The sequence below is a fragment of the Saimiri boliviensis genome, chromosome 11 (genome assembly GCF_048565385.1).
Source record: "Saimiri boliviensis isolate mSaiBol1 chromosome 11, mSaiBol1.pri, whole genome shotgun sequence".
NCBI classification, from domain to species: Eukaryota; Metazoa; Chordata; class Mammalia; order Primates; family Cebidae; genus Saimiri; species Saimiri boliviensis.
Window position 1 is genome coordinate 63,984,103 of NC_133459.1, and position 18,268 is coordinate 64,002,370.

At 33.9% G+C, this 18,268-nt stretch overlaps 1 protein-coding gene across 2 annotated transcripts in view; it reads left to right on the top strand.

The window, feature by feature from the left end:
* The window catches only part of LOC101027698 (leptin receptor), an 85,858-nt gene that overhangs the window by 52,408 nt on the left and 15,182 nt on the right, over positions 1-18,268 (top strand). For both annotated transcript variants that reach the window (XM_074380968.1, XM_039473712.2), the window contains 8 exons: positions 2,022-2,312; positions 2,473-2,590; positions 5,616-5,815; positions 9,098-9,246; positions 10,270-10,429; positions 10,538-10,620; positions 14,946-15,162; positions 16,908-17,090. In XM_074380968.1, the coding sequence (XP_074237069.1) occupies positions 2,022-2,312; positions 2,473-2,590; positions 5,616-5,815; positions 9,098-9,246; positions 10,270-10,429; positions 10,538-10,620; positions 14,946-15,162; positions 16,908-17,090 (1,401 nt within the window). The remainder of the gene's footprint in view (positions 1-2,021; positions 2,313-2,472; positions 2,591-5,615; positions 5,816-9,097; positions 9,247-10,269; positions 10,430-10,537; positions 10,621-14,945; positions 15,163-16,907; positions 17,091-18,268) is intronic.

An 18,268-nucleotide genomic window follows, 5' to 3' on the forward strand; every position in this document is an offset into this window, starting at 1 on the left:
TTAGAGGAACTTAGGACCTTTGAGTCCCAAAGGTCCCTTTAGAACCTTGGACCTTTGCCAGAACTTATGAAGTCCAAGAATATTGCAATTGGGATATGTAACATATTAAAAATAACTCTAGAAGCACTGAATTCTTGCAATACTTTTATTAACTGCATTTTTGTTGTTACCAAGGAAGAGAAGAAACAGATATTAGGCAATTTCCACATTTCACATTTGGCAGCTCTAATAATGGGTTAGAGAAAATATTTTTCCCTTAAAAAAAAATAAGTACATCTGTCCATAAATAAAAAAGTCAATTTTCTGGAGCTGTAATAAACACATTTAGAAATAACTTTATTTAGAATGTTTTGATTCATAATTTATATTCTTTTGAGTAATTCACTAATATCAATACTATTTCCTCTTTTAATAAAGTTCATTAATGTAGATCTTGCTAAAGTATTGCTAATTGGTCATGTGAAGTAAATATTGTTTTCTTATTCTGCAGATTAAAAATTGCATAGTATGTCATATGAGGATAAAATGCATATCTTATTAATATTTTGCAAATTATTCAATATTTATCTCACATCGATTGTAATAAATTTATCCAGTGTAAATTTCACAAGTTGCCAGGTTTTTATTAACTTGGTTTTCTTATTTTTAAGCTAATATTTTTAAGCTAATCATGTAAAAATAGTATAACTTTAATCTTATTTCTCAATTAAGCTTTACTACATTTACTTGATTTCAGAGTGAAATGCTTTAAATTTTCTTATCATTTTTAAAATGAAAAACTTCAACTTAATTCATGAAAGCTAAATTATACTTTTTTTAAAAAATAAGAATTATTCTGAGACTTTTGAGGCAGTTTAGTAAGAAGGTTGTGGAGCATGCTGAAGATAGGTTAAGATAGGTTAATATGCCAGGTACTTGCCCACAGTGAGTAACGTATAAGTGAAGCTTGAGTACCACCTTGGGTAGGACTATACTCGGTCATGCTCATATATCTAATGGTCTGGCTTCTAAAAAAACGTGTAAATGTTTTATATGGATTGTACGTTTGTAGATATAGACATTTAGCATGCTATTACAGAATAAAGAAAACTTAATAAAAAGCAATTAAAGTATTTTTGTTTCTGTTTTTAAGGGTAACCTTGAGATATGTGTGAAAACAAATATTCATAGTCTAGCAGCAGAAAATGGTTTGTTTACCTTAACTTTACAACTGAAATGTACTAATGTTTTTGCAGTGCACTCTGGTAGAAATATTTCTTCCTATGCAAACCGTTGTTTACTTTTATCTTACGTGTCTTTGAAAATGATAGGCAAATGAAGTTTACCACAATAGAGGACTTTAAAAATAGCATGGAATTGTGTGTAGGTATTAAAAAATAATGTTTTAGGAAAATATTGCTTCACTTTGCCCTCATCCACAGGATATTGGCATTAAATAACTCAAAATGATAGTTTAAACCAGTATTTACTGTTTTCTTTGTATATTGCTGCATTATCATTCATATATTTCTTAACTATTTTTTAATTTATATCTTATATCTTTACCTGCTTACATGAAATTTTTATGTATCCAAACAAGGCAATAGCAGCAATCATGTTACTTCAGGATTTTGCTTCATAGTGATTTGTTTTAGGAGCTTATCCTAGGTTTCACTGATTCCCAAAGCAGGGTCTGGTGGAAAATAAGCCATTGTGGAATTAAACTATGTTTTATGTTAGTTACTTTCCTGCTTCTCAGTTAGCAAGTGACATCTGACTAAAATATATTTTATGATGAATAAGCCTCTGTGTTTAGAAGATAGTGAAGACATTCATGGAAGCTCAATTCACTTTAGAATGAGAGTACTTGGGACACTAGGTAACTGTACACAAACAGGCAATTTCAGCACTATCCAGTTTTATAGTATACTCATTTTATTTTTGGCAGTGTAACTCTGGAATGTGTTGTGAATCTTTTTTGATGTGATACAAATTACTGAATGTTTTGTCTTCATCTGACATACTTTCTTCCCTCATTACAGATGTCATATACTTTCCACCTAAAATTCTGACAAGTGTTGAGTCTAATGTTTCTTTTCACTGCATCTATAAGAATGAAAACAAGATTGTTTCCTCAGAAAAGATTGTTTGGTGGATGAATTTAGCTGAGAAAATTCCTCAAAGCCAGTATGATGTTGTTAGTGATCATGTTAGCAAAGTTACTTTTTACAATCTGAATGCAACCAAACCTCGAGGAAAATTTACGTATGACGCAGTGTACTGCTGCAGTGAACACGAATGCCATCATCGCTATGCTGAATTATATGTGATTGGTAAGAAAATGGAGGTTTTGTTCATTTTTTTCCACAAGTTAAGTTTTCATTATGGCCCCTCCCTATATTAGAGCCCTGTTAAAGATGTAAGAAAAAAAATTTTCATTGAAATTTTTTGGTGTTTTTGCTTTATGTTAATATTTTAATGTGTTTTAAATAGATGTCAATATCAATATCTCATGTGAAACTGATGGGAACTTAACTAAAATGACTTGCAGATGGTCACCCAATACAATCCAATCACTTGCAGGAAGCACTTTGCAATTGAGGTATTATCGGTATGTATGATTTTTGCTGTTTTGTTTTTCTGTGGGTATGGTGAGATAAACATTTTCTGTAGAAATATTACAACAGTAGTCTTGTAGATTGTTTGCTTCCTGAAAGAGGAAAGTATAGTATAATTAATCAGGAAATTTTTGAGGGATTACATAAATTGATTCTTGAAAAATATTCACACCTGAGGTTAAGAAATTATAATTTGTTTTTACTTTAAAGTATCTTTTCTGAAAATCAATTCTGTGTAATTTGTATTTTAACTCAAATGAAATACAAGAAAACGCAGTTTATATACATTTTAATTTGACTTAGAGACTGACTAGAGGAGAATGTGAAAGATTAGAAAAATTTCACATCATTTGGCTAAAGATTAATGTTTTGGAAAAAAAGAGGTAGAAACAGATTATAGGAGATACTATGGTTTTTAGAACTAAGTGAGGTTATTTATGAAATAACTACTTATGATTAATAAAGGGTAATGTGTTCTAATAACACATTGTGCTTGCTTATTTTCACTCTTCTATGTTTTAAAAAGAATTCAAGGCATCGTCTTATACTGGTCCCTTTCTCTCTAAAATCATTTTATCTAAAATGATACCACCCTTGCTTAGATGATAGATTTTCATTTTTAAAATATCCCATAGCAGTTTTCAAGTAAATATAGTGCTGTTAAATACTGCGTCCCAATTTGTTTTTTTATTTGTAGTGGAGAATTTCAGTTTGTATAACATGCTCATTTATTCTTAAAATATAAATTTTCAAGTTGAAGAAGAAATCCCTTCTCTCAAATTCTGTGATCTCAAGTCTATTTCTAATGCTGCCAGTTTCTTTTTAGGTAGTATTAGGAAAAAAATGTGGCAGTTCATATGTTTCTCAAATGGGAATAATAGCTGCTTTCATCCTACCTAATATAAATATTTTAAAATCAGTAGAAAGTTCATGATATGAAATTTTACTTTTACAATCTGTCTTCACATTCTTTTCATGGCATTTTCACATTAGAAAAGGTGTTTGTGGAAAACTATTATATTAAGCCCCATGCCTTATTTCTCTTAACATTTGCAGAATAACCATGAAACTACATTTACTTGGGTGAGTTTCTTAACTTCCCTAAGCCTCGATTTCCTTGTCAGTAAAGCAGAGAGACTAATAAGACAGGGTTTCTGTGAGAGTTAATGACCTATTTCACCTAATTATAGTAATCACATGATACAATTTTTTCTTGTAAACATTCAATATATGGTTATTGCTGTCACGATGACAATGATGCTAACTTTCGGATTCCAAGTGTATTATTATTGTGCTTCTAACTTGTTCATATTTTCTACCCCCAGATGACCCCTCACCCCTCATTTTCATTTGTGCCCAGGCACCATCACTTACACACACCCACACATACGCAATTGTAATTTTGAAAAGATAAGAACAAGAAGTGTTACAAAAACTAGAAAACGACAGAAGAATATAGATTTTTTAGCTTCTTCTAACTTCCTCACTCCCATCTTTTAGGAAAGACTAATTGCTACTTTAGCCATTTAAATATAGTATTTAGAGCAAACATTGGCCCAAGAGGTTATTTCAAACAAGAGGAGAAAGACTTCATGGCAAGTTTGTCCAACCCATGGCCCGGTGCCCGTGTGGACCAGGATGACTTTGAATGCGGCCCAGCACAAATTCGTAAATTTTCTGCAAACATTATGAGATTTTTTTTGGGGGGGAACTTTTTTTTTTTTTTGGTTCATCTCCTGTCATTAGTGTATTTTATGCGTGGCCCAAGACAGTTCTTCCAGTGTGGCCAAGAACAGCCAGAAGATTGGACACCCCTGCTTTATGGGTTCTGAAGTGGAGTGTTGGCTAAAATTCACTTAAATTTTTTTTTTTCTTAATTTTCTTCTCTGAGAAAAATACATGGTTATATAATTCACTTATATATCTGGAATTGGTATTACATCAATTTATATTAATTTGAACTAGAAAATTGTCAGCTAGTCACTCCGTTTGTGGTGAAATTTAATTATTTGAAGTGTGAGGAATTTGTCTTCTTTGCCATCTCAGGAATGCTCCATGACTATTTTCATATATATTTTAAATATTCTATCACTAATATATAGCGTTAGTCCGATTTTCAAATTATTGCAGATTCTATCTCTAACTGGATCATTTTCTCCTTTTAGAGCATTTATTTCATTTGTGTCCCCACTCACTGTCTAATGAAATATTTAGTAAGAGTTAATATTGTTTCTGTGGAAAGATGTAGAATTGGGATATAGCTGGGAAAATTTCAAAAATGCCTTTCTAATAAGAACATGTTTGTTTGTTTTTAAGATGGAGTGAAACTGTATTTTATTCATTTTTTAATTTAATTTAATTTTTGAGGCAATCTCCCTCTGTCACCCAGGCTGCAGTGCAGTGGTGTGATCCCAGTTCACTGCAACCTCCGCCTTCCGGGTTCAAGCATTCTCCTGCCTCAGCCTCCCGAGTAGCTAGACTACAGGCACACGTTTGTAGAGACAGGGTTTCGCCATGTTGCCCAGGCTGGTCTGTAACTCCTGGGTGCAAGTGATCCACCCGCCGCGGCCTCCCAAATTGCTGGGATTACAGGCATGAGACACCACACCCGGCCTTCTGCCTGTCTTTTAAACCTGGTCCCTAATCCCCAGGCCACTGACCCCGGTACTGGTCTGTGGCCTCTTAGGAACCAGGCTACACAGCCAGAGATGAAAGAGCAGCATTACCACCTGTGCTCCGCCTAGTGTCAGACCGGCAGTGGCATTAGAGTCTTACAGTAGAACCCTATTGTGAACTGGGCATGAGCTCCTTATGCAAATTTAATGCCTGGTGATCTGAGGTGGGACAATTTCATCCCGAAATCCTGAACCATCTCCCATCCCTCATTTGTGGAAAAATTGTGATGCCAAAAAGGTTGAGGACTGCTGTTGTAAGCAACAAATCAGAATTCTCATATATCTTCTCATTGCCTTGCTTTTATTAATGTGTACTAATTGAATATTTTTGTATCTTTTAAAGGAGCAGACTTTACTGTTCTGATAGTCCATCTATTCATCCCATATCTGAACCCAAAGATTGCCATTTGCAGAGGGATGGTTTTTATGAATGCATTTTCCAGCCAATCTTTCTATTATCTGGCTATACAATGTGGATTAGGATCAATCACTCTCTGGGTTCACTTGACTCTCCACCAACATGTGTCCTTCCTAATTCTGTGGGTATGTCAAGCTGTACTGTGTCTTCATTTGTGTTAGCAGATTTGTATGCAGACTGATGCAGATTTAATGTTATATTTTGCCATTTTCTCATCACATTAGATTTTGAAAAAAAACCTTCCTGTTTACAGTGGTATTGAGAAAATCAGCCTTAGGAAGTTTTACAGTTTTGAATTCATTTCAAATTACTTATAGCAGACTTTTTTTTAGCAACAGAAATATTTTCTTCACACTATTTGATGAAATACATGGGTCACTATGAATGAATTTTTAGTAATGTTTTTCTAAATAAGGCATTATTTTATGTTTTTGTTCCAGTGTAGTTATGAAAACATGCAGTATTCTTCATCTAAAAGTTTAATTTGAATATTCTGAGGGTCTCAGTAATCTGAGTACTCATAACCCAATCCTTTAATTCATGAAGTTATGTGGGGCACAAAAGCATTCAAGATAGCTAAATTGAAGTGGAGAAAATAGACAATGATGACATCCATCATATTTTAAATATTATTTTCAAAAAAAAATTGATTTCAAAGATAGTAAGAGAGCCCTTGGAAAATGTGACATATCCTTTCAAATTCATTGTGAAACTTCTGAGAAATGACCCATTTATGATTGTGCAACAGGAATGAAAGATACCTTTTGGTGCTATTGCATGTCTATAACTAAGGAATCCTTTATATATATTTTCTAAATATTTGTTTTCAATATAACTGTCTGAAAACAGAAACGGGATTTTCAATGAATTTTCCCCTCAAATAAAATGTTCCTCAGTAGGAAACATTCTAGAATAACGTTCCACAAAAATGTTAATATATATTATTTGTTGGGTGATTATGCCAAAAATCAGTATTTGATTCATTATTTTTAAATTAATTAGTACACATTTGAATTAAAACTTTTCTAAAAAATATAGGATGAGATTGTTCTAATTATTAGATTTCTTTTTCAATATAAAGTCCCAATCAATTCTCTCACCACTGTTTAATTCCATTTTAAGTGATTTTTACTGCAGTGACACTTAATATCCTAGGATAGCAGGGAACACGCCTATACTTCCCCAAACATGCACAGATAATAACATACTCACTTATAAGATATGACAAATGCAGCATGGATTCAGTAACATATCGGAATAACCTTTGGTGTTATCCTTTTCAAAACTAAAGTAACAAGTTTAGGTTGGGCTTATATTGCCTACTTAGTACTGGAAAGCTATGTGAATTGGGATCCAAATGCCAACTCCACCTATTACTAGCCTTTACAACTGGACGAGCCACACAGGCACTCTGGGTCTGTTTTGTCATCCATGAAGTGTAGACAGCTCCTCATACCTTCCCAGCATGTGTATTGTGGAAATCATATAAACTATTGAACTTTAGAGCATATCCTTTCTGCAGACTGGACATTCACTGCCAGTCTGCAGAAAGGACATGATTCATATGATTCAGTTAATTGCAAATACAGATTTAACCTCTTACAGTCTTTTGAACATTGATACTTCCTTTCCTGACAAGAAATTATCATGAGATGAAATACAGTACAGATCATCTTTCTGGTTGGTGGAGAATGCCTTTTTGGTCTATTAAGAACTGAATAATCACGCTAAACTTTACATGAAGGAAAAGTTTAGGTATTTATGTTATCAGTGGTCAAAAGAATTATTGTTGATTGCTTAAAATGATTTTAAAATACTGTATAAAAGGGAGACTATGTCTTTACACAGTGTTGGTTTTTGGCAAGTGAGACTTGGAGCAATAGAATAATAAACACCCATACTGTGCCAATCCAGGTAGTACATTTTACCTGTGATTCATAACCATAGTATGATTTATAAGACATGGGGAAATAAATCAAGAAGGTAAACCTGGGAATTCTACTGTCAGTTCTCTCTTAATTTTTCTTGCACAGAGTGTCTACATTTGGTCATAGTTATGGTTTGGGTTATTTAGGTTTCTCTTTGTTGATGGTGGTTGCTTGGTTGGATGGTTTCACACATAGCTCTTTGGCTCCCCTTTTTGCTACTGCAGTTGTTTCCTGCATACTCCAGCCAAGGGCCGTCTCTCACTTTGGATTGTCCACTGGCAGGGGTGACTGTTAAAATAATGACCAAGAGGATGGACGTTACAGCTGCATTCCCGGAGGCCTTTGCTATAGCAGGCATTGCATTTTTAGATGCTGGGTCATGGGCAGGTGTGGAGGGCATCCAACCTGAGCAGTTCTGGAGGAGATGTTCCTCAGGAGAGCAGCTCTTTACCAGTTGGTATGGATAGACTTAAAATTTTTAACAACTGTTTTGGCATACCAATTGAATATATGTCCTCTGAACAGAATCCTCCACTCTTAGTGCAGATGATCAAGGATGACTATGGAAGTGTAGTATGCATTATATATAAAATTGATGTATGGAGCCATAACAGAGTTCAGGCTTTGGAGGCCCACTGTTATGCTTGGGCTTACAGGCTTTTAGTATAAAATATGCCACATTTAACATAAAATATACCTTTTATTGTTAGGAAGAGTGGTCCTCAAAGTTAAAAATCAAGAACTTGGGGAAAACTTATGCAGTGAATGTAAGCCTAAGCTAAAGTTTTTACTGTAGCTCTGAAAGAAGCATCTCAAAAAGGTGATAGCAAAATAGGGAAGATAACCTTTTTCTTTGCATTTCTGTGATTTTTACATTATTAATTACTTTAAACATGACTTGCTTACACAAATATGAATCTATTTTAAAAATCACTTGCTATTCGAATCATCTTTGCCTCCATTGATGCCCATTAAAATTCTGTTTTTCTCAGATTATAGAAAACCAAGGCTTTGCTCTGAGAAACTATCTCTGAACTTGACTTAGAAATACTTAATAATACACAGCAGTATGTGTGAGTTTCAAACTCACACATGTGGGAATTGATGCAGTCCTTTTTCTTTTTTTTTAACCTTTAATTAAAACTCAATGGAGAACAGTTTGTTATTGATATTTAGCATGCGTTAAGCATGGCATCTTTGCATGCAGAGCCAACGGTTTAATTTCTAATCAGGTATTACTATTAGCTTGCAGAGTGACATGGATAATGTATTGATTTTTTTCAGTCAAGTCTTTATTTGCAAAATAGACATAAATCCTTCTTTGAATGTATCACATAAATAGGGAAAGAAATGAGATAATGAGTGAGACAGTTATGAAAAAGTATTGTTTGATGAATAGAGAGGAATGAAAATATAATGTTTTTAGGCATTATTACTATTTAAATTACCATTACTTAATACTGTTTTAAAAATTTCTAGTGAAGCCACTGCCTCCATCCAGTGTGAAAGCAGAAATTACTGTAAAAACTGGATTACTGAAAATATCTTGGGAAAACCCAGTCTTTCCAGAGACTAATCTTCAATTCCAGATTCGCTATGGTTTAAGTGGAAAAGAAGTACAATGGAAGGTACCTTTTACTTAGAACTTCAGCTTTCCTCACTAAATGCTATTTTTATAATATTTAAGACTTTAATTGCATTAGATTAATTTTATTGGCATAAAAGTACGTTCTCCTGTATTCTGTAGCTATTTTCATTAAATAGACTTATGTATGTCTAACCCTTTTAAAGAACAAAGTTTCCTGAAATCCATCATTCCCTGAAGTATGTTTTACAGAACACTGGTCCCATATTATGTTCCTTGGAAAAAAATTAAATGGCTAACAAATCTGTTTAGGAAACCCTGTATCACTGTATCTTCCTCAAGCAATCATGGTGTACATATTACATATTAAAGGTTGGGAGAAGTCCTTCATTAAAGAAAAATTCATCACCTTATTTCATCTCATGTTCCCCAAACTAATTTTTCCAAGGAACTGTTGTTTCTCTAACATCTGTTAATATCTTTTAGTACATATCTGTTTAATGTAATGCATTTTGGAAGAAGCAGATTTTCAAACAAACAGAATCATTCCTATAGTGGCAAGGATGCCTATGATGGCATTCCACATCAGCTTTGTGATGGCAGCCTGCAAAGACCTAGAAATCAGAAACCCTTATTGTAACATTAGATCACAATGATCTCAACTAAAACAAATGTGACAGTTTAGCTGATTATTGAAGGATATTGAATATCAGAGATTTGCTAGAGTAGGTCCTATCTAACCAATAGATTTAAATTCTTAAAATGTCTTTGTGGGTAGAGGATTAGTGGACAGAGATTAGTAGTAGGGTAAGAGAGTGTTTGGAAAACAAGACTGCAAGTAAACCAGTTCAAAATCTTGTCATCAGCAAGGGAATGACAAGATAAATAAGAAAATCCTTGACTTGAAGGAGTTTACAATCCAAGCCTAATGTGACTTTTTCTAAAGCCAGAAAACACAGAACCAGTTCTCTTAATTTTAGAAAGTGTTAAAATGAAAAGTACTTCAGGGTCCTTTAATACATATATGTTGTTAATGATCAGTCTAATGTTTTGATTTATTTTACAGATACATGAGGTTTATGATGCAAAATCAAAATCTGTCAGTCTACCAGTTCCAGACATCTGTGCAGTCTATGTTGTTCAAGTGCGCTGTAAGAGGCTAGATGGACTTGGATACTGGAGTAATTGGAGCAGTCCAGCCTACACGGTTGTCATGGATATAAAAGGTCTGCAGAGATTTTGTAAATGTGTTTTGAAAGTACATAAGTGTATGCTTCAAATATGGCTGGAAAATATTCATTCAAAAAACATACACACAATTTGTCATTTTGCAGTTCCTATGAGAGGACCTGAATTTTGGAGAATAATTAATGGAGACACTATGAAAAAGGAGAAAAACGTCACTTTACTTTGGAAGGTATTTCCAATTTTAATGTTATTCTTAAACTGTATTTTTATACTCTTAAAACATTTACTTCATGGTTCATAATCCTGTTAGTAATCTTTGGAAAGCTCAACAATCCTATATTTTAATTTCATTTATGAGATGTATTTGTAGAAAGCTAAGATATATCGTGGCTGAAGCACTGGCATAGTGTTAGGAGACTTTCTCTTCTCAGCTTAACATATTGTAGTTATGTTAATAGTACTATTTTGGCAAAGTCACTTAGAGTCTTTGGGCCTCAGTTTTCTCATCGATGTAAATGTAAGATTGAACCAGATGATAGCTAGTGTTTCTTGGAGTCTAAAAATTGTATTCACATTTAATCATGAACAATGTAAATGTCACCTTCCCCACACACCCCAAGGGCTTCTAAAACATGAGAGATTATTCCATTTATGTGATGGCATATAAACAGAGGATAGTCTCATATATGATGACTCCTTAGCCTGGTAATTGTCAAAGCATTCTCTCACCTGTGAATTGATTTCTGTTTCAAGTGAACAGATTATTTGGTCAGTAAACACCAAATTTAAGATTGATTTGGGAATACAACACATGAAGTCAAATGGTATTTCTGTCACCTCAAATGTGAAATGTGAATTTAATACCCAAGGTTGAATGAGCACGTTTGAAAGCGGTTTCCTGATCTAAGACCAAAGCCTATGTAAAAGTTGGGGTGTGTAAGAATTTATGTTCATTTGGTTTCTAAATCTAGTTACTCTATAAATTTCATTTGGTTAATAATCAATACAATTTCTAAACTTTTTTATTTCAACATTTCTTAAAACTTTTTAAATTATTTTATTTCTTCTATTATTGCTCTCTTAAAAAATTTAGTTTCTTTTATTATGGCTCTCTTTTCTATTTCTAGCAAACAATTCCTTCAACATATTTTAAGATGCCTAACTTAAAGTTAGCATTAAGAACCGACAGTGACATTTATGAGCCATTTATTGTATTGCAGACACTCATACATATCTCTACCTCCCAGTGTATTCAGGGTCTATACTCTGAGAGAGCCAGTAGGCTGTTGAACTCACCACAGAAGGAGGCACTGCTGAATAAGAAACACCAGTCTTGCCTCATAGATTATTAACATCTTATGTTAATATGATACATTTGTTACAATTAATTAAGCAATATTGATATGTCATCATTAACTCATCTATAATTTATTCAAATCCAAATTTCCTTAGCTTTTAGAAAAAGACAAATGTTCTTTTCTGGTTCAGGGTTCCATCCAGGATAGCACATTACATTTAGTAGTCATATCTCCTTATGCTTCTCCTGATTTTAAAAGTTTCTTAGACCTTCTTTGTTTTTTATGAACTTAACACAGTTGAGAAGTACTGGTCAGGTATGTTGTAGAATCCCCCTCAGATGGGTTTTGTTTGATGTTTCCTCATGATTAGATTAGGGTTATGGGTTTGAGGGAAGAAGATCACAGATATGAAATGTGATTTCATCACATCATATTAAGGATACATGCTACCAGTGTGACTTACCATAGTTGATGTTAACCTTGCTGGTCTGGCTGAGGTAGTGTTGTCTGGTTTCCCCCGGAAAATACTCTTTTTTCTCCTTTCTATATTGTAGTTTTATAAATGAAGTCCCCATGCTTAAGGAGTAAGAGTTACGTTCCACCTACTTAAAGGTAGAAGACCTACGTACATTATTTAGCATTCTTCTGTGTGGAGATTTGTCTGTTCTCTGACATTAATTTATTTACTTATTCAGTGATTTATTTATGTTAATACAGACAATGAACATTTATTTTAGACTTGGATCATAATCCAATACTACATTATTTTGTTGCTCAAAATATTCCTGTTTCAGTCATTGGGAGCTCTTTTAATTGACTCATGTTCCTTTGACATGTCCCCATCATTGTGGGTTTTTTTAATTTTAATTTGTGAGTACTGGTAAGTCTGACTTTATTAAAATTAAAAAATTCTGATCTGGGAAAGACTGTCAAGCAGACGAAAAGGTAAGGCACAGACTGGGTGAAAATATGTGCAAAAACACGTATCTGATAAAGGACTTATAACCAAATTACACAAAGAAATCTTAAGATTTAACAGAAGGAGAACAACCCAATTAAAATGAAAAAAAAAAGAAAAACCCAAATATCTGAACAGAAACCTAACCAAAGTATACATACAGATGACAAATAGGAATATTAAAAGATGTTCAATATCATTCATCACTAAGGAGTTGCAAATTAAAACAAGATACCACTCCACACCTATTAGAATGGCTAAAATCCAAAAAAAGCCTGACAGTACAAATGGCTGGTGAGGATACAGGGCAGCAAGAACTTTTATTCATTGCTGATGGAAATGCAAAATGGTACAGCCACTTTAGAAGACAGTTTGGTAATTTCTTACAAATTTAAACATAGCCTTACCAACCATGCAGTGGAATGTTGCATCCTAGATGTTTACTCAGCTGATTTGAAAACTTAAGTCTACATAGAAACTTGCACATGAATGTTCAAGCAGCTTTAGTTATAATCATCCCAAACTGGAAGCAACAAAGATATCCTTCAAAAATGAAATGATTCTGTGTACTTCTGAAATGGCTGGCACTATGCATTTGTCAAAACTCCTCAAACTTCATAGCACAAAGAATGAATCTTAATGAATGTAGATTAAAAAGAAAATCATTTAGGAGGTTGAAGGATCCCAGGATTGACTCTAGATTGTGTCAAAGGAATCTAGCTGTATTACAAGTGTATGAAGCAACTTCACTGAAGGTGGGGAGAAAAAGCCATGTTGGAGCTTGAGAGGAGTCACTGGAAATAAGTAGAGTCTTAAGACTAAAGGCAAAAGAAACTTACATAAGCACTGTACTCTTGTTGATATATTTCTCACAGGGCTATAGGCTAACAATTATGATACTGCTCTACATGTACACTGGAAGGGGACAAACAAGTAAATAGACGGTGGATGGTGGGACCCAGATTTCTCACTGTTGGATTGGGAGGTTACACACAAGCACAGAATGATCTATGTGGCAATGAATTAGAGTTGGGGCTCTAAGTATGAACTTACATCTAGCTTAATATAGATATAGATTCTGGTTTAATATACATGCACATTTTCTTTATTTGTAAGCTAAGAGAGTCTAAAAGTAATGACATCCAATAGTCAGGCATGGACCCAGACTTGTTTCTAATATCATCGTTCAATAACAGAAACAAGGGCTATTGGGAAAAATGGCTAATTTTAGGGTTGGGGCAGAAAATACAAGAGATTAGCCTGAAGGATCTTGTAGTACCAGAAAGTGAGGAAGTTTAACGTTGCTCTTACTTGATGGTTACAAAAAAAGGTATTTATTAAAACTGACATGAATTTTTCAAATAAAATGCAAAATTTGCATGACATTCAGTCATTTCTTTCTTACAGTGGCTGCTAAAATCTTACTTTCAGCCTATCCAGATGATTCCAAGTTCTGCAACGATACATGTATATGTGTTTATTTTTCTCTGCCATTTCTAACTTAGAGGCATCTCACTGGCGAAATTGAGATGTACTGTTCTAGTCTATGGTATACAGTCCAGCCTTCTCTGGCTTTATAAGGGATTGCCAGCATTTAATCTTACCTGCCACAGGTGAAGTTGATTGGGGAAATGGAGTACATTGTTAAACTCTGTGAAATATACGAATAGAATTGAACTAGATACTTATTTTACATTGGAATCGTTAATAACCTGATACTATTATTTTTTAATTATAGTGCAGACATTCTGGGGTGCCATACACACTGTTTTGACAGCCTCTGTTATGTGTTAACCTTTGCAGACTCTTACCATTCTAGATAATCTTCCAAACATATCAGAGGAAGGGAAAATGAATGACAAATCTTACTATGATTAATATGTGGGAATTAACTTCTTCACAGATCTTCTTGTTGCTTTATGTAACGTGAGGGTTATTCCTTGTTTGCTTTTTAGATGAGGAAATTCTCTACTCCTTATCAATCTTTCTTTGCTCTGAAGTTAGAGTAAAATTTCTTGGCAGAAAAGTGTTCTGATAGTATCCCTACTTCATTATCTTCAAGTCTGGGCCTTAAGGAAAAACCCGAAAAAGGGGAAAATAAGTTTGCTATGCTCAATAACCTTCAGGCACCTTCATGGAGACTATGGCGGAGGCAGCTTCTCTCTCACCCCACTCCCCAGCCTCTTGGCCTTGTAATAGTACCTGCCCTGATCTGGTCCCTGCCTCCTAATGAGAAATACGTAGTGAAAGTTAAAGCACTGCATTCCTTAAACTGATCAATTTCTGTATTTACTACAGCCCCTGATGAAAAGAGACTCATTGTGCAGTGTCCAGAGATATGTGATAAACCATCATACTTCCCTCAATGGAACATGGTCAGAAGATGTGGGAAATCACACTAAATACACCTTCCTGTGGACAGAGCAAGAGCATACTGTTACAGTTCTAGCCATCAATTCAATTGGTGATTCTGTTGCAAATTTGAATTTAACCTTTTCATGGCCTATGAGCAAAGGTAAGAAGAGGTACAAAGTAGCAATCCATTGCCTCTTTTAATATTTAACTTTTGCAAATTCATCTATTTTAAATTATCTTTCAAGCAGTCTGCAATTCTCTGCATCTGAACGTCTCTTTTACCTTTCATCGCTTCTTTGGAAAAATAGCAACGTATATTGTTCGATGATTATGTAATACAGGCCTTGAGCTTTCATGTGGCAGAATATTGTTGTAATGGTATTATAATATATAAAAATGTTTTAGTAAATCTAATACTTAAATCTTTTGGACTAATGAAGATTTTTAAGTCAATAATTATCACTCCTTATATACATATACATGTATATATTTATATTCATGCATATACACACATAAATATGTAAAAATAAGTATATATCATATTAAATATATATTTAATACTACATAGACTAGTAATAGCATGACATATTATATAGATTCAGGTTAACAGCTGAGACTTAAAATTACTATGGACTTCATTTAATGTGAGTAGTGAAACTTCTTGCATTAATTTTGATATATATGATTAATCAGAGAATTCAGAACCATTTTCAATAGGAGTTTTGAGTCTAGATTACATATTCAAAGTATAGTTTTTTTAGTGGAAAACACAAATTTTCTGTGTCTCTACCAATCTATAAAGACCTTTTCAAGTGTTGCCTCCTTCATGAAATCTTTGCTCATTGCTTTAATTGAATATGCCCTGTCTCCTTCTTTAAATCTCAGAGTGCTTTCTATCTTTCTTAAGGTATTTTATGTCCTGCTTTACACATCATTATGAGTACTTTTGTATTTATAGTGTAAGCATCTTGTGAGTTCCACAGCACCCAGCTCAATGTTTTACACTTAGCATTCTCTAAGTAAATGTATTCTAGAAATACCAGTAGAATGCCTCAGTGAGGTAGGCAGTGGGAATTGTAATGTGAGAAGAACTATAATGGTTGGAGCATCCACAGCCTAATAGGTAAGACAGGTATTAATGAAATAATCATACAATTGGATGTCTGTTTGCAAACTGAGATAAGGGCCTGCAGGAAAGGAATATAATTTTGTAAAATGAAAGAAAAAAGGAGCCTGACGTGGCACTGAAATTCAGAGAAGTTACCTTGAGGAAGTGGTACTGAACTGAAATCTGAAATGTGAGTAGGAATTAACCTTTCCCAAAAGATACAAGGAAGGACAGGAAAAACATTGGCTCCTAAAAGGATCAGCCAGATCATTAGTCTTTATGGCACAGGATAGAAAATGAAGGAAGACCAGGTGGCTTTGGTGAGGAAAATCATGGGAGGCAGAGAGATAGGTTGAGACTTGGCCCTCAAGGCCTTGTAAGCATGATAGAAATTTTATCCTCAAATGTAGAAATCCAGTGGAGGCTTTTAAGTGGGATGCTGTGCAGATGGTGTTGAAATGAACAGATTTGTGCTTTGAGAGTATCACTCCATCACTGGGAGAGGATGGTCAATAGGCTTCTGTAGTATTCCATATGAGAATGCCTTTTTGAATATATCACAAAATCACTTTTTTAAGCTTTTAGGTAATATCATGTTTCTCTTCAATGTTATATATTCCCGTATCTCTGTTTAAATGACTCTCATGATACAAAAATAATTGCCATGTATTATATTTATTTGTGTAAATTGTCTGCCTTCTCTTCCTTATCCCCTTCCTTAGGTTATAAGTTCCTCAAAAGTATTAGATTTTCATTAATTTTTAATTTAAAAATTAATTTTCTTCTTTTCCCATCAGTAAATATCGTGCAGTCACTCAGTGCTTATCCTTTAAACAGCACTTGTGTGATTCTTTCCTGGATGCTATCACCCAGTGATTACAAGCCAATGTCTTTTATTATTGAGTGGAAAAATCTTAACGAAGATGATGAAATAAAATGGCTTAGAATCTCTTCATCTGTTAAGAAGTGTTATATCCATGGTAAGTTTACTATACTTTAGTAAGTTGCTCTTATGGATTAATATGACACTACAGATGATTAATTCAATTAATATAGCCAGTTAATGAAAACTTCAAAAATATAGAGGATACTGCCATCCCAGTACATATAATCTTATAACCTTTATCAAAACCTTTAATTCTATTTCTTTTTTTTTGAGACAATGTTTTTTTTTTTTGACATATGCACATCAGACATTGCTTATAGACTTTTAACTACATTTTGAGTCTGTATGAGAGATTTATATTTCCATTTACTTTTTTTTCCTTCAAGGCTCCCAGCTTTTCTATTTCATGCGTTACCTATCCTTGGCCTTCCCCATGAAATTCCATTTTCTTTTCTATATTAAATGCACCAAATAAATCCTTTACTGAATCTCTAAGATTATGTTCAAAGACTCAGGAATGTGTTACTTTAATAATTACAACACGATTATTTATAACATCTACAACTTAAGATAATAAACAAATTTGAAATGTAATTTCCTTTTTTGCTTCCCACAACTTTAAATGGTAAAAGTGGCTACAATCTTTCCTTAAAGGTTTTGTTGTGTTAGAACACATACACAGAAAATTATACAAATACAAACCTGCAAGTTCTGCACTTGTACCCCAGAATTTGAAGTATTAAAAAAATAATCATAATAATAAAAAGAAAGGAAAATGAGTAACAACAACAGCAAAAAACTTCAATGCCCGCAGCTGGCATTGGTCAACAGAAGGGGCCCAATTCTCCAGACTACGCCGACTGCACATCGGCCAACCAGTGCTTCAAGAGTTGACAGAATTGGGCTATGAAGTTTTGCCTCATCCCCCATATTCACCTGACCTCCTGCCAACCGACTCCCACTTCTTCCAGCACCTCGACAACTTTTTGCAGGGAAAATGTTTCTATAACCAGCAGGATGCAGAAAATGTTTTCTAAGAGTTCCTTGAAACTCGAAGCCCAGATTTTTATGTCACAAGGATAAACACACTTATTTCTTATTGACAATAATCTGTTGATTGTAATGGTTCTCATTTTGATTAATAAAGATGTGTTTGAGCCTGGTTATAATGATTTAAAAGTCGTGGTCCAAAAACTCAATTACTTTTGCACCAGCCTAATAGATTGGTCCTTGTATTTCTAGTTATATATCAAAAAGATGCACACCAAATGT